This window comes from Amyelois transitella, chromosome 7 (assembly GCF_032362555.1).
Source record: "Amyelois transitella isolate CPQ chromosome 7, ilAmyTran1.1, whole genome shotgun sequence".
Taxonomy (NCBI): domain Eukaryota; kingdom Metazoa; phylum Arthropoda; class Insecta; order Lepidoptera; family Pyralidae; genus Amyelois; species Amyelois transitella.
In genome coordinates, this window is record NC_083510.1 from 6812558 (window position 1) to 6829058 (window position 16501).

Sequence of the window (16501 nt, forward strand, 5' to 3'; positions counted from 1 at the left end):
AAACAAGTTGTATGAATATTTAATTAAGTAGGTAGGTACTCACTTTAATCCAAACTTTTATACTTTGTACACCAAATGTCAGATGTGGCATCATTTGGTGTATCTAATTAAGTGTTATGGCATCAAGTATTTGGCAAAGATTTTCCTTTATGGAAATGTTTGTTCGCGCATCTATTTTAGTTGCATCACATCATGAAGAGTATATTTTTTTCTGGTTTGGGTGGTTCTTATGTAGATAAAGATAAAGTTGACACGTCCAGTTAAACAGCTCCTCCGGCATAAAGACGGACCGTTATAATTCCGTTAAACCATTGTTTGTTGTACGGAATCATAACGGTTAAGACTCCTTAGCCGGTCAGGTTAAGGCTCATAGTGAAAAGTAAAAGATAGTCTTTCGCCACACTACACCTACATATTTTTAAATTTATACTTATATTCGTGAAATATACAGTAGGTACCTATGTAAGATGATTGCTGAAATAATAACCCTCAACTTTTATAGCTGAATAATAAATGAAAAATGTTCAAATCTGACAAGGAACCTTGTATCGTATCTCAATTTATAACGCTGCATGCTGAAAAGTCGTAGGTGTATCGATAATAAAACTCTCGTAAAAAATACCACAACGCCATAAATTACCTATTGTATAACTTTCTTACTAGCACAGCACAGATGTGCAGTATTTGAAAAGTTACGTAAAACGTTATTATGAATTTCCGCCTTCCTTGCGAATGAAGAAGTATCTACAGATTAATATATAAAGTATCTAGTTAGTTAAAAAAATTGCAATATTTAAAATGTCGTTTTTAATCTTATTATTTGTTTTTTTATTTTACATTTATTTACCGCCGGGGACTAATTCTAGTTTATCTTTTAATTATGAGGGCATGCACATGTTAGGATCCGGAAGGAGGAGGAATCATATGTAAGTATCTTTCCATAATATGTTTAAACTTCTCAGAACTTTTGTGTTGCAGATAAAGACCAAATCTGTATATGCCTTAATTAATAGCCTTAAAATACCTAGCTTACCTAATAGTAACTTATTTGATTTTTAGTTTATGTAAGTAAAATACTTACTTATCGAGGAGTCTTATTGCCTTAATTTTTTTATACAGCTCATCATTTTCCGATTTTATAATGAAACGGGACGCTTTTCCTGAGCCGCTTCCCGGTAAAAAGCGCGAGACCGTGCCTGTTCCCACTCCATACCGCAGCTTGTACCAGGGTCGGAGGAGACCAAACGACAGACGGGTGTTCAGGGAGCGGTTCAATTTGGTTGGCCAACCCCAGGGCCAGCAAATATCGTTTGAAGGAACCTTTGATTGTCCTGTGAGTAAATTATGGAAACCAGCTTTTTTATCGCATTCCAATGATATAATGATTATTGGAATCTAAAAGGATTGGCAAAACAAATTAAAATAACTGTCACATTATTATAAATTAATAAGTCCAGTTCGTTTATTAAGGCGGTTAAGGTAATTAAATAAGTTAAGGTTAAATATTATAGGTATATAAGATATGTAAAAGTTGATGCAGTTTATTTGCCTGTTCAATAGACGTGAAAATTATTATTTATATATACCTAACTTTTCCGTTTTTCTAGCTCACATATTTAGCGGTGGAGACGCAGTGTAATATTCCGATATTATTGAGAGGAGGCGTTGGACATGCCCACTTCAATGTCATAATAAAGGCTAGACCATACGATGAAGTGTCGGGCCAGCTCCGAGCCTTCTGCGTGGACACGAATCAAAATTATTACAAAGATAAGAAAACACAAAGTGTCGCCAGACTTTATGTTTTCCCAGAAACAAGTAAATTGCCACAAGAATTAGACTAAACAACTACGGACATACTTATTTGCTTAAGTAAATTATTGCATTTATTTATTTGTAATTAAGTAGTTTGTTGTGATTTAATTATTTTAAATAAATTTATCACTAACTTATACTCAAACTTGCATACTTTAGTGTAAAATAAAAATTGATCGGTTACAAATTTACAAATAATTATGTCGTCCACCTTGATCTTTAAGTTTTCATTTATCTAAATGCAGGTAATTACGCTTTAGTAATTAACTGACATATCAGTTGTTTGTTCAAAGTGAGATGGACAGTTAACCTTGATTCGATATTAAATAAGAATATAATTACCTATTATTATGTTTATAAAAGATAAAGTTTATATTATGAGTCATGTAGTAAGTACCTAGTTAACTCTTAATTTACATTTAACCTTTAAGTACGATTAACTCTGTTACTAATAAAAGAAAGATACAAAATAATTTGTTATTAAAATATTATTTTTTAAATGTTCGTATCAAGACATAGGTAATGTCATACAGACATATTCAATTTTATATAGAGGTCAACGCAATTTTGATCATTATTGTGTTATATAGTTATGTTCTTCTATTTTAAATAAAATACTTCTAACATGTCCATATTAGTGTATGGGCTCGATTGACTTGCCTGGTAAACAAGCGCCGAATGACAATGGAACGTAACAATTAAAATCAGTTCCTGCGGGATTGAAGCGGTTATGACCAACTTTGGATCTCTACAGCGTGTTTTTATAAACATTTAACGTATTTCTATTTTTTGTGTTAGAAGTTAAATAAATATAGATATTTATATTTATTTAACTTCTAACTGTAGAAGGCTGACTGAATTTGACATTAGGGTTTGCTGCAATTCCTTTAAATTTTATTTATATCAAAATGACCGACTCTGTAAACTTAGGTTTCTATTAGTAGACGTTTTCTTCGACCGACGTCAGAACGAAAACCGATATGATGTGACTGATTTAAGTATAACATCCTGTATAGAGGCAAGAGTGCTGAGAGGTTATGCTTTGTTTAAAGCAATCGAAGAAGTATTTAGTTATCACTGCTGGGGACACATGTTGTCACAAGTTTTTGTCATTAACCTCCAATGTTTTCTTTTTATTATCAACTGTCTTCGTTGCATAAGAAAGATACTGAGAAATAATAATTCGGTGTTACTATTGAGTGTTTTGTTGTCAATACTACAGTGATATTATTTGCATAATTTCTGTGAATAAAATGTATTTGTGCGGAATATCTGACTTTTTTCGAAGACGCAGGCCGTCAATAGAAAGGGTAAGCGTACAAACTATTTTGCAGAATCCATAATGATAGACATATTAGCAATTTCCTTTTACTTGTTACGATTTTTAAAAGCTTTTATTAAGTTTGACTTGTATGTTAACAAATCTTTCAAGGATATAAACTTTACAGTTAAAATTATATTTTTAACAAAAAATGCACACGTCTGTGGAGTTGTCAGGTATAGGTACATTTTATAAATTGATTTTTAAATATACCATTTGGAATGTGTTAATATCTTGACATTTGAATTTGACATAACAAAAATAAATCACCTAGATATAAATCTATGCAAAGAAATAATTCTAGTAGGTATGTATTTTCGGGGATTCCTATAATGGTTGACTGGTATTTGACTGTGACCGCGATGCAAAATTGGGAAATCTCGTAAGTGCGTGGAGTAAGAACTATCCCAGGGAAACTTGACCCAGTTTGCATCATGGTTCCTCAGTTGCCGATGCAGCATCGGTACTCATTACTGAAACATTTCCTTTGACCAACGACGCTCTTGTTAATATGTTTAGGTTTATCTTAACAAATTTATATAAAAGTCACAAACGTTTAAGCTCTTATAGTACTTGTACAAATCTTCGTAATGATTGATTACCGCAGCTTTGGCGATGATGCGAGGGCTATAACGGCCTGGTCGTTACTGCTTACCGGTGTCATACACCGGTAAATATTACTACAATAAAAATCTCGTCATCTTCATCTCATATATAAAGTAGACTAGATGGCGTTCTAATTTTAAAATCTGAAATATGAATACGCAAGTTATACCGATGTCAACAATCGCAGTGGATACGTGCTGAGAGCTGCCAAAAGATTTTGTTACATAAAAATAGAATGTGGACGTGTAGGGCAGTGTCGTGAGTTGTCGGACTGCAATGGGGCTGCAAATCTTCACGAAGAGAGCGTTGTTTTGTAATTTAAAGTAGAGCAATCTGACACTTTTGCTGACACTTTAAATTTTTATTTTAAGTTCCCACTGAAATCCAGCGTCATGCCATTGTCATGACATTAAGCTGAGTGGAACCTTTTTGGTAGCATATAAGACAGAATTTATGTTTTTTATTTGTATTTAAAGCTCCAATAAATAATTTCTTTCTTTATAAATCTGTCAGCTGTTGAAATAGATTTATTTGTGTACCGTAAAATGGGGTTACTTTGACATTACGGGGTAACATTGATAACAACTTCAAATTAAAATAAAACTTAAATATATCGTTTTCTGAACGCACCCGACAGGATTTTTTTATTAGGTTGGCAGAATTGATAGTGCGAAAAACAAATGGCGTCCATATTGTTTGCATCGTGCCCGTGTTTTCTATAAAATAAAATTGTTTTAGAAGATACTTCTGATTTCTTTTTTATTGTTGTTAGCTATGGGTTTACTTTCGAATCCAGTTATAAAGTATAGGGTGATCAAAGAAGCCCCAAAAACGGTTTAAAATTGATCAGGAGAATTTGATTTTTTTATTTTAGAAAAATGAGCTATATTTTTTTTTTACTATACACCAATGATAGGAAATAAAAAACCGATATTCTCATTTTTTTTTCGTGTCCGGTATGACTATTTTTGAGAAAATATGGTCATTTGAATTTCAAAATCGATCAAAGTACCCCCATTTTACGGTAGTTAGATAGAAAGGACTAAACACGTGCACTTAGGTATGCTTAGATATTCCCATTACTTATGAAAGAAATACAAGAATAACAGTAGATGTTGTTAATTATTCAGTTGAAATCATTTCACCAATGTCGAGCGAATAAATATTTTAAAAGGGAGAAAATGCGGGACCCGCAAAAAGGTTTGGGATGTGTTTTCCCGAACATTAACTTAAGTACATACCACTAGACACTTTCCCTGAGTAACGTAAGTGTTGGATGGTGCCGGGATATACTCTTGGGAATAGAAAATATTCGGGAAAGCGGTTTTGAGTTCATTCAATGCAGTAAACAAAAGCCAAAATTATTTTTATAAAGCAAAAAGGTCTCGCACGTCTCTTGTTGACGAATCAATTAAAGCTTTATGGCATTTAATATCATAAAAAGGTTAAAATAAAGAAGAGAGACAATTTTTATTTACTCAGGAAAAATTTACTACACCTAAGTATATACACAAATGGTAAATCATTTGTACAATATCGCAGTAGTGGATGAAAAAATTGTATTGCTGCGTATTAAATTACTAGTGGTCCCTACACTAGGTAAAGTCTGTCTTTTTTTAACCTTGAAACCGAAGGCGGTAGGGAAGAGAAACTTGAGTGCTAACATATTCAACCAAATTGCTGTCCTTCAAGAACCCTTTTTTATTTATATTTTTCTCTCTAAATAATTGTAGCTGTTAAAGGCTCCCGCGAGAGAAGACCAATGCTTGAGAATTACAAATTAAACGTATATAAATAAACTTTTAACCAACTGGGGCCTATTAGATTTAGCATCAAACAAAACCGCATAAACAAACGTTAACAATGAAATCAAAACATGGCGTCGTTAACATCGCCCGCGCGCTAATATTCGTCTGATCCAATTTTAAATGTCAGATAGATAATTGTGTAACCGACTGGCCTGGCGGATGGTCAACCGTCTGCTCGACTTGTCTCAGTCTGAAATTCAGTTCGCGCTTTTTCAGTAGAACATTACGCGTGTTCCGTACGTTCTACCACCGCGGCGGATGTTTTTTCAATCACTACTCTTATCACGTTTGTAAAATTATTAGTTATCAGAGTGACTTAAAAATGATTAAATAATTAATTTTATCTTCTTTTTATTGGACAAAAATGGAAAGAAAAAGGTGAATGAACCCCGCGTTTCTTCAGTTCTATAAAATTGCTTTTGAATAAGAAAACTTAAAATAACAGCAACGCTATTTGTATTTGTTTAGTTTTAAGCACTTTACTAATTTTCTTGCAATACCTACATATTCATATGTAGAGAGATAATAGATATGTGGAAAAATATTATTCTGAAAAGCTGACTGAAACTTGTAAAACTTGTTATAGTTCAAAGTACCTACCTACGTAAAAAGATGATATTCACCGTCCACTCGAACAGGTACTCCACGAGGTCCATGGAATCGTTTTCTACAAGCAAAAATAATAAAAATTGCTTCAATTAAACCAAACCGTTTGGTTTGATTTTACGTTATAATTAATATCTAGATTTAAAAAAAAAGAATGAATTTAAAAGGAGAGCATTTAGTAAATATTTTAAATTGTACTTGTGTCATTATGCGATCGATCGATATCTATCTGTGCTAGGTCCGCGATAATTCAATTAAAGAATCTAGTCCACGTTAGAAAGATATATATGTCAGGAAAATAAATTTATTTAAAACTAAATCTTAAGGAAAATCATGTACACCTACTTACAAAACAAAACGATAACTATACAAAATCAGTAATTAGGTACTTAATCGATCTTCCCTATCAGCTGTTCAGAATTGATTCGCTAATAATTCAACGATATAAGTTACTGAATCTTCCTCTAAAAACTTGAGCTATGTTCCGCCCTTCTCTGTTCCGCGGACTGAGTTTGGAGACACCAGACGTAACCAGCTATGGACTTGCCAGGAGCCGGCGCGCGTCGCTGTCTGCCGAGCAGCGGCGCAAGCTGAGCATGCTCCGCACCAACAGCATCCCCTCGCCATTGACTCCGGTGAGCCACATTTACCATTTGGTACCCTGCCCGAGAAACTGCTGTACTCAGGTATAGTTAAGATCGATAGCTTCTCGTGTGCCATTAACAGCTGAGGCAGTAACTTTGATGTTCAATGTTTGTATGTCCGCCTGGTATTTGATTTGTATTAAAAATAATCGTTTTTAATTGAAATAATATAAATACTTAAACTTGCTATGCTTTATGTAACACTTTTCATAAAATATAAATGAAATTATGTGATTATTACTTGTTTTATAAATTTTCGTGTTTTAATTATAGAAATTTTATATATAGAATTTACATAAATGGGAGTACAAAACAGTTCTTCTCTTCTATTTGTAAACTTAAAAAATCAAAATGATTTATCAATAAGTCATTGAATTTTACTTGTAACAATATCTTCTTTTGTTAATTGTGACTTTTCAACTACACTCTTAGATATTTAAATAATGCAGTGATAAATACTCGTATGTACTCGTACCTAGCAATTACATTTAGAATAAAATCTATACCTAACTACCATAGAAGTTTTACACAATGCTACTTTTAAAACTTAGGTACCTAATTTTGGAGAAGCCAGCTAAACAATATAAAAGTAATGGCAAAAAATTTAGTTAGTTATGTTTTTTTTGGGTAGGACAGCCGTGGAAGCTGTTATTGCGCAAGATCAAACCATAATTTATATGGCCGGTTTCCTTCTTAATTTTTATATAGTACGTATTAAACAACTCGAACAAGCTCATAAGGCTTCCTTTATGCAAAATTGACTGTATTATCAACATGGTTATAAATCATCACTCTAAATTATAATGTGTTTGTTTATCACTGTTCTAAATTGTTTACAGCAGAGGTCACCTCGTGCGGGTACAGTGAATAACATAAATAAGTATGCAACGGCGATTTAATTTATTTATTTACTAATTTATGTTCACAGAAAACATCGAGAATGATAAACTTAAGAAACTAAATTACATAGGTTCTACTTCATTCAAAAGAAATCTCTTCCAGCAGACCCGAGATAGGAGATATGATGGAAAGGATGACATGCGTTATCGTTATAAAATCGTTAAACGATTAAATTTGAGAAAATTAACATTAGGAAATATTTTTTAATATGCGTTGTATGGATTCTTTTTTTGGTTTACCGAAAAATAATCATACACCACAGAATTTTATACTTATTTACGTTTTTGACTGTACCGACGTCATGACGGACCCTGGCGAGCTAAATCTGTCATGACAATGGCCGTATTGTTCGCGGAAAATGAGGAAAAGCCAGGAAACACAAATAAACCGTAATGTGTTTATAATACGCGATATTTTCTTACTTCAATCGTGTCTTTTGATATCGCTGTTAACGCATTTTTTTTGTGAAAGTTAACTTTAAATTATTAAATTCACGAAATTGTGATTTATAGCTGACTGTTTCTATGTATTAATTCCTTATAACAATACACAGATGGTCGTTTATTCCTGGTTAAATGGGTTATAGGTCTGAGTAGTAGAGCTTTTATTTACTTGAAAACTAATATAATCAAGACAGAATTTCAATTTTCCTTAAAAATGCTCCATGCCTAATGTGTAAATGAAATTAACCGAAAATGGAACACATTATATATGTTCCATTTTTTGTTCCATCTTGTCGCTTACAGTGCAGTGCTCGACACGTTATAATAAGGCCTTTTTTGTGTATGTCGTAAAAGGTGACTATGGATATGGATTTTCACGAAATTTGGCACAGATATAGAATGAACATATCACAAGTTATTTTTCTGAGATTTACGTACGAAACGTATTATAATATTGCGGGAGGTTACACTAGAACTCGACTCGAGAGGTATACGGACCACCTTGGATTCCTTTTCAATAGTAGGAAAAATTCTATTAGAATATAGTCATTATGTTATGAATTTGGGTTTATTGTCAGATTTCTACGAACTATTACTATACCAGTTTTATATACAACTGGTACATAATCGTATCATGTACCTATTGACGTGCATTAATCGCAATCGCACCGTAGTGCAAGTGCCAGCCAACTCGTGCCTCTAACCCAAACAAAAGCAAGTTTACATTGTCATGCGAACAGCCAAAACCATTTCTAGTTCAATCAATCAATTCAACTATTTGCGAATATTTAGTTTACTTGCATTGTTGAATAAGCGTATTGCTAGAGGGAATACATTATGAGGAAACCTGTACCCTCAGGCAACTACATACCTACATGTAATTACATCTATATCCCTCCTTTGCGGGGGTAGACAGAACCAACCGTGTTGAATAGACTGAAAGGCTAGGTTCAGTTTTATTGCTCAGTGATGGAATCGAGATTCAAATAGTGACAGGTTGCTAGCCATTGCTGAAAATAAGAATACCAAGTTTTAAGTCCTATCTTTAGTAACCTTTTACGACATCCATGGAAAAGATATGGAGTGGTTCTATTCTAAAGGGGACTGACATCTCCACGTTTTATACAACACTGAGTTTTGTAAGAAATTATCGTTTTGCTTGTCAACAAAACATGACACGTGCCAATCAACAAGTCGTTGAAATAATACATATTTCAGTGTTTGTGAAAGTTGTGATTAATATACGATGGTATAAATATTTATTAGTTTGCCCACGAATTAGGTTCAGCCTCATGTAGGATCAATAGCTTGTATATCATTTAAACATCTTACCAAATAAACAGATTACAGATAAACAGATATATAGTATAGTTGTGTGACGTCTTTAATGGCGGGAAACACTTTGTCACCGCGAATGTTACAAATTTAAGCGTACGGATCATTTTTAAATATTAAGTTTGTTAGAAAGATAATTTGTTGATATATTTAAAATGTTATTATTTCACAAGCATTTGTTATATTACTTAAATTTTACTAAATCATCTTAGTACTCGCTGTTTTGCATATTTAGTTCATTTTTTCGCTATGAATAGAACTCTATAAGGCGACGTATTTATAGTTATTTTTAGGTACATGTGCACTGGATTCACATGGATATTAGTTAGTGAGAATCTCCATTGGCGAAAGAAAAAATAAATAATACATACATACATACATAAACTCACGCCTCTTTCCCGGAGGGGTAGGCAGAGACTACCTCTTTCCACTTGCCACGATCCCTGCATACTTCCTTTGCTTCATCCACATTCATAACTCTCTTCATGCAAGCTCGGCGGTTTCGGGCACTTTTGACCTGACCCTTCACCAGGACGTCCTTAATTTGATCAAGATATGTTCGTCTAGGTCTTCCCACCCCGACCTTTCCCTCCACACTCTCCTTGTATATCTGCTTAGTCAACCTGTTTTCATTCATCCTCTCCACATGACCGAACCATCTCAACATACCCTTTTCTATTCCTGTAACTACATCTTCTTTCACATCACAACATTCCCTTATCACGCTGTTCCTTATCCGGTCACTCAATTTCACACCCAACATACTCCTTAACGCTCTCATTTCCACTGCATTTATTCTGCTTTCGTGCTTCTTTTGCCATACCCAACTTTCACTCCCATACATTAATGTCGGGACCAACACGCCCCTGTGCACAGCCAGTCGAACCTTTTTGGATAGTTTCTGACTGCTCATAAAGGCATGCAAAGCTCCATTCACCATGTTCCCCGCGTTCACTCTCCTTTCAATATCACTATCACACTTGCCATCTGATGTAAACTTTGATCCTAGATATACAAACTCTTTCACTTGCTCAACTTTTTCTCCTCCAATTAAAATATTACATGCTGTCATTTCTTTCTCCATTTCAAAAACCAGTGTTTTAGTTTTACTTACGTTCACTTTCATTCCTTTCTCTTTTAAAGCTTCATGCATACAGTTTACCATCTCCTGTAACTCCTCCGCTGATGACGCCAGTATAACCTGATCGTCGGCATAGAGCAGACATTTGACGAGTAATTCATTCATCCTTAATCCACTTTCAGACTCTTTCAAATCTGTCAAACAACTATCCATAAATAGGTTGAACAGCCACGGTGACGCAACACATCCCTGCCTAACACCTTTCTCAATCTTAAACCACTCAGTGTGCGCTCCGTTTATCCTGACACAAGCACTCGAATCCTCATATAAGGATTTCAGTGCTCGTATCAAGAGACTGCTCACCCCATGCATAGAAAGTGCTGACCACAATTCATTCCTCTCAACTCTGTCATAGGCCTTTTCCAAATCCACGAATGTGCAATAGACTTTTTGACTCTTGGCCAAAAACTTTTCGGCTATGCACCGCAAAGAAAAGACCTGATCAGTACATCCCATTCCCTTTCGAAATCCCGCTTGAGCATCCCATATTTTGTCATCAGTTTCATTCCTGACTCTATTAATCAATACCTTAGCATACAATTTGCCGACGACGCTAAGCAGGCTTATACCACGATAATTTTTGCAGTCCAGTTGTGACCCTTTTCCTTTGTAAAGTGGCACAATAACAGCCTTACACCAATCTTTTGGTACTCGGCCGCTTCTCCAACACAAATTGAAAAGGCAGTACAACTGTCTAGCTACGACGCCTTTTCCTGCTTTAAGCATCTCGACCGACACTCTATCATACCCGGCAGCCTTACCCGCTTTCATACTCTTAAGTGCTTCCACAATTTCAAACAATCAATTTCGCCTTCCATCTCATTCTCTTTTTCTTCGCTATAGCAGAACTCTTTCTTATTTTCTTCCTTTTTTTCAAATAAACTCTCAAAATAGTCCTTCCATATCTTTAGCACACATTCTTTTCCTTTCACAACGCTACCATCCTGGCATCTGATCCTAGTCAGCTCTCTGGTTATAGTTTTTCCTCGGGCTGACCTTACGGATTTCCAGAATACTTTCAGATTTGACTGAAAGTCTTCTGATAGCCTTTTATCAAAATCCTCTTTATACTCTTCTTTCTTTCTAATCACAGCTTTCTTAACCAAATCTTTCATTTTTTTATATTCCTTACGTGCTTCATTCACATCCTCATCTATAACCTCTTGCATTCTTAAGTTAGCTTTTGCTGCTAACAAATCCAGCCATGCTTTCTTCTTTAAACGCACAAGTTCTTGCACATCTTTACTCATCCACGCATTTTTGTGATTTTTCCCTTTCCTTCTTCTACTTACACCACACACTTCAACAGCTACTTTCACAATTCTTTCTTTAAATTCCTTCCATCCATCTTCAATATTGCTCCTCTCATCTAAATCTTCAATTTCATCCTTCAGTCTGTGGCTACCAACATACTTACCAACAAGATTACCTTACCCATTACCGAGCACAACCATTACCTTCATAATATTTACAATTACAATACCTTACCAGGATATAACAAATATAATACATATATATATAAGAGATGAATAAAACAAATCAAGCACTTTAATATCATGCCGACTTCGTTGCCCAGAAACCAGAAGAAGCTAGTTCTGAAAAGAACTGTTTGTGAGCGCGTGCACATTGACATGCCACACATCGTGCATCAGCAGTTCTTCCAGGCAGCATCAGCATCTTCACACGCCAATTCTTCACACTGCATTATTGTCCATCGGATCTCCGTCCGAAACAACACAAGTCAAGAGTTCGACGCACACACTGCACTTCGCGAGAGCATCACGAGCGCGACCTCACGCCGCAAGTTCAAATTAACACTGAGGCGGGGAGCAAGCAGCAAGACGGTTTTATACGCAAGCAAGTTTCACCCAACAAACATCGCGTGCACACCGCACGTGGCGCCCTCGGCGCGCCTGCGGCCGCACCGGGCGTCACAGAAACTCAAGCTCGACACGTGTAGCGGAAACGAGACGGAGCTATCCAGACTCAAGAGACAGCAATGCAAAATTCTCAGAAATCTATGCAAATTCATTTTATTATCCTCAAAAACTTTTAGATAGATTTCCTATTGTAAATACGCCCACACTATTGGCTATAATTCGATATTTCTGATTTGTTACAAATAACTTCTCTTTATCATTGGTTATAATTCCGTATTTTTGATTCGTCCATGCCTTTTCCATTGTAAATAGTTTTATATAAATATGTCCAACTTTTGTAAATAAATCATTCCATTCTCACCTTCTGAAACGGAGTATTATTCTACTACAACAAACCCTGGAGAATCTCTCTCTCTCTCCCCAAATTGGTGACCTCCGACTGAACAACAACATCAAGAAGAAGAATCCCTGCTCGTCGGCCCAGCGGAAAAATTCCAAAAGAAAAATTTCAACGCGGAATCTCTGCCCGACTGCAACAAAGAAGGAATCAACATGGACGCCGAAAAATCTGCCGCAAATGCCGCCGCCGCCGCCGCATCGCAGTCCACACAGCCCGATCCAGCCCACGTCCACAACCAGCCCGAAATCGCCAACATATCCCTCGCTCTGCGGATACCACCATTCTGGCGCGACCGACCACGTCTATGGTTCTACAGTTTCGAGGCTGCCACCCACGACCAAAGGAAGGGTGAACAGAAGATGGCGCAGATGGTCATCGCTCGTCTAGAAAAACAAGATATAGAGCAAATCAGCGACCTCCTCTACAATCCGCCAGAGACGAACCCATACCAGGCCATCAAAGAGCGTCTCATCACCGCCTATGAAGAATCGGACAGCCGGCAATTCCAAAAGCTTCTGTCCGAAATGGAACTAGGCGACCAGAAGCCGACCCACCTGCTACGACGGATGCGCGATCTCGCTCGAGACAGAATTCCCGACGCCACACTACGACTCATGTGGACCAACCATCTACCGGCACATATTCGCTCTGTCCTCGCCGTAAGCGAATCATTTAGCTCAAAAACCGCACTAGAAGAGCTTGCCCTACTTGCCGACAAAATGATGGAGCAACATCGGGAAATTTCTGCCATCAACACAACCACGTCGTCGCAGTCGCAATCATCATCACAAGCCCAGTCATCATCGCAATCGTCAGATACACAATTTCTTATCAACGAGTTAAGAAAACTTTCCGTCGAAATCGCCGAACTGAAATCAAGACCGCCATACAACAACAACAATTATCGAAGAAATCGATCCCAGTCCCGGAACCGCAACTATTCTCGTCCCAACTCACGAGACAATTCGCCATCGCCACATTGTTTCTACCACCGACGTTTTGGAGCACAAGCGAGAAAATGCACATCGCCCTGTTCCTACATGACGAAAAACGAGAAGCCGGAAAACTAGACCGAACGTTGGCCGAGGCGGAACCCAGCGTTCTCCCATGTACATACCGCCTATTCGTCACAGACAAAAAAACTGGATTATCTTTCCTGGTGGACACCGGCGCGAACATTTCGGCTATACCTAGGCTAAAAACCAGCCTAACTAAGCCGCTACCCTACAAGCTGTATGCCGCCAACAACACCGTCATATCAACATACGGCGAAAAAACACTCGAACTCGATCTCAACCTACGTCGTCCATACAAGTGGAAATTCATCGTCGCAGACGTATCGAAGCCGATCCTGGGAGCCGATTTTCTCAAACATCATCAACTCATCGTCGATCTCAAAAACAAAAGACTAATCGACAACGTTACGAGTCTAAAGGTCAACGCCCCTGTTCGAGCAACATCTGTACCTACAATACGCAGTATTGACTCGAATAATTCGTATCACGCGATACTCGCCGATTATCCCGGAATTACTCGTCTCACCGCCATGAATATCAACAATAGCAAGATCAACGTCCAACATTACATCGAAACCGAAGGTCAACCTGTTCACTGCCGAGCTCGTCCCATACCACCTCATCGCTACGAGAAAGTCAAGCAAGAGTTCCAAAACATGATCGAACAAGGACTCTGTCGACCCAGCAAGAGCCCATGGTCATCACCACTTCACGTCGTACCAAAGAAGAACGGAGACATCAGAGTCTGTGGTGATTATCGCCGTCTCAATGCGATCACCAAACCCGACCGCTATCCAGTTCCAAGGGTTAAAGACTTCACCTACCAGCTTGCCGGGAAGACCATATTCTCAGTTTTGGACTTAAATCGAGCTTATCAACAACTGATGGTTCGTGAGGAAGACATCGAGAAGACAGCCATCATCACACCGATGGGACTATTCGAATTCCCACGAATGTGTCCAGGTCTCAAGAACGCAGGTCAAACTTTCCAACGATTCATCCACCAAGTACTCAAAGGACAACCTTTCGTCTTTCCATTCATCGACGACGTACTCATAGCATCAGAAAACGAAACCCAGCACCGTGAACACCTACGACAAGTACTCGAACGACTTGAAGAACATGGCATTACCATCAATCCTGCAAAATGTCACTTTGGCCAACCTGAAGTTAAGTTCTTGGGCTACATCGTATCCAAAGATGGTATCAAACCACCAGCTGAAAAGGTAGACATCATCTCAAAATACCCCAAGCCCAACACTATCGAAGAACTACGTCGTTTTCTCGGTATGTTGAATTTCTACCGCGATCACATACCTAACGCCGCATCTATCCAAGCACCACTCAATGCACATCTCCACAACGTCAAGAAACGTGACAAAACCGTCATACAATGGACACAAGAGTCATCGGACGCATTCGAAGCATGTAAAAACAGCATATGCAACGCTGCTTTACTCGCCCACCCGTCCCACGATGCTACTTACGCCCTATTTTGCGACGCTTCGGATAAATCAGCTGGCGCCGTGCTACAACAATACATCGACGAAAAATGGCAACCACTTGGCTATTTTTCTAAGAAGTTTTCCAGCGCACAAACAAAATATTCAACATACGACAGAGAACTACAAGCAATCTACATGGCCGTCAAACACTTCCGAAAAATGTTCGAGGGACGTCCACTGATCATTTTCACCGATCACAAACCTCTTACGTTCGCTATGCACAAAATAACGTCGACTACAGAAACGCCACGCCGTACCCGACAACTCCTATTCATCAGTGAGTTCACAACCGACATACGCCATGTGAGCGGAAAAAACAACATCGTAGCCGATGCCCTAAGTCGCATAGAAGCAGTATCGTTCCCGTCTACAATCAATTACGAAGAAATTGCAAAAGCCCAACACGAAGACACATCTGTACCCGACTTACAAAAACAAGACAACATCTGTCTCAAGAAAATCATCATTCCCAACACCGACGTCGAACTCTACTGCGAAACATCAACATCGAACATACGCCCATACATCCCCGAAAAATATCGCGAAGAAGTATTCAAGAGTGTACACAACATCAACCACCCCGGTACACGCACAACACGGAAGATGGCATCTCAAAAATATTTTTGGCCGTCAATGAATAGCGACATCTCAAGATGGACGAAAAGCTGCATCGATTGTCAAAAAAACAAAATTCAACGCCATACCTACAGCGAAGTTTCGAAATTCCCGCCAACTGAACGTTTTCGACACGTACACGTGGACATCGTCGGACCGCTACCTACGACGCCTCAAGGTTATCGCTACCTAGTAACCATGATTGACCGCGAAACGAAATGGCCCGAAGCAATACCTACCGAAGAAATAACAGCTGACAAAGTTACCGAAGTAATTTACAACCACTGGATTACGAGATTCGGATGCCCTACAACACTCACCAGCGACCAAGGACGTCAGTTCGAAAGTCAACTTTTCAACAACCTTATGAAGCTTATGGGAATCTCCAAAAATCGCACTACAGCATACCATCCGCAATCAAACGGTATCGTCGAACGCTGGCACAGAACACTGAAGACCGCACTAC

General features: G+C 37.7%; 2 protein-coding genes across 7 annotated transcripts in view; both read left to right on the forward strand.

Annotated features, from left to right (window-relative positions):
- The first annotated feature begins 1127 nt into the window (after positions 1–1127).
- LOC106131471 (uncharacterized) lies at positions 1128–1845 on the forward strand. The gene is made up of 2 exons (XM_013330585.2): positions 1128–1333; positions 1608–1845. The coding sequence occupies exons 1-2, from the start codon at positions 1142–1144 to the stop codon at positions 1842–1844; spliced, it is 429 nt and encodes a 142-aa protein (XP_013186039.2). The 5' UTR covers positions 1128–1141; the 3' UTR covers position 1845.
- Positions 1846–2891: 1046 nt separating this feature from the next.
- LOC106133732 (uncharacterized protein ZK1073.1) overlaps positions 2892–16501 on the forward strand; it is a 38725-nt gene continuing 25115 nt past the window's right edge. For 2 of the 6 annotated variants that reach the window (XM_013333558.2, XM_013333567.2), the window contains exons 1-2: positions 5701–5928; positions 6567–6842. In XM_013333558.2, the coding sequence (XP_013189012.1) occupies positions 6636–6842 (207 nt within the window). In that variant the 5' untranslated portion in view covers positions 5701–5928; positions 6567–6635. Of the gene's footprint in view, positions 3126–5700; positions 5929–6566; positions 6843–16501 lie in introns of those variants that run through there. The other 4 variants (XM_013333573.2, XM_013333581.2, XM_060945053.1 and 1 more) reach the window with 4 other exon arrangements.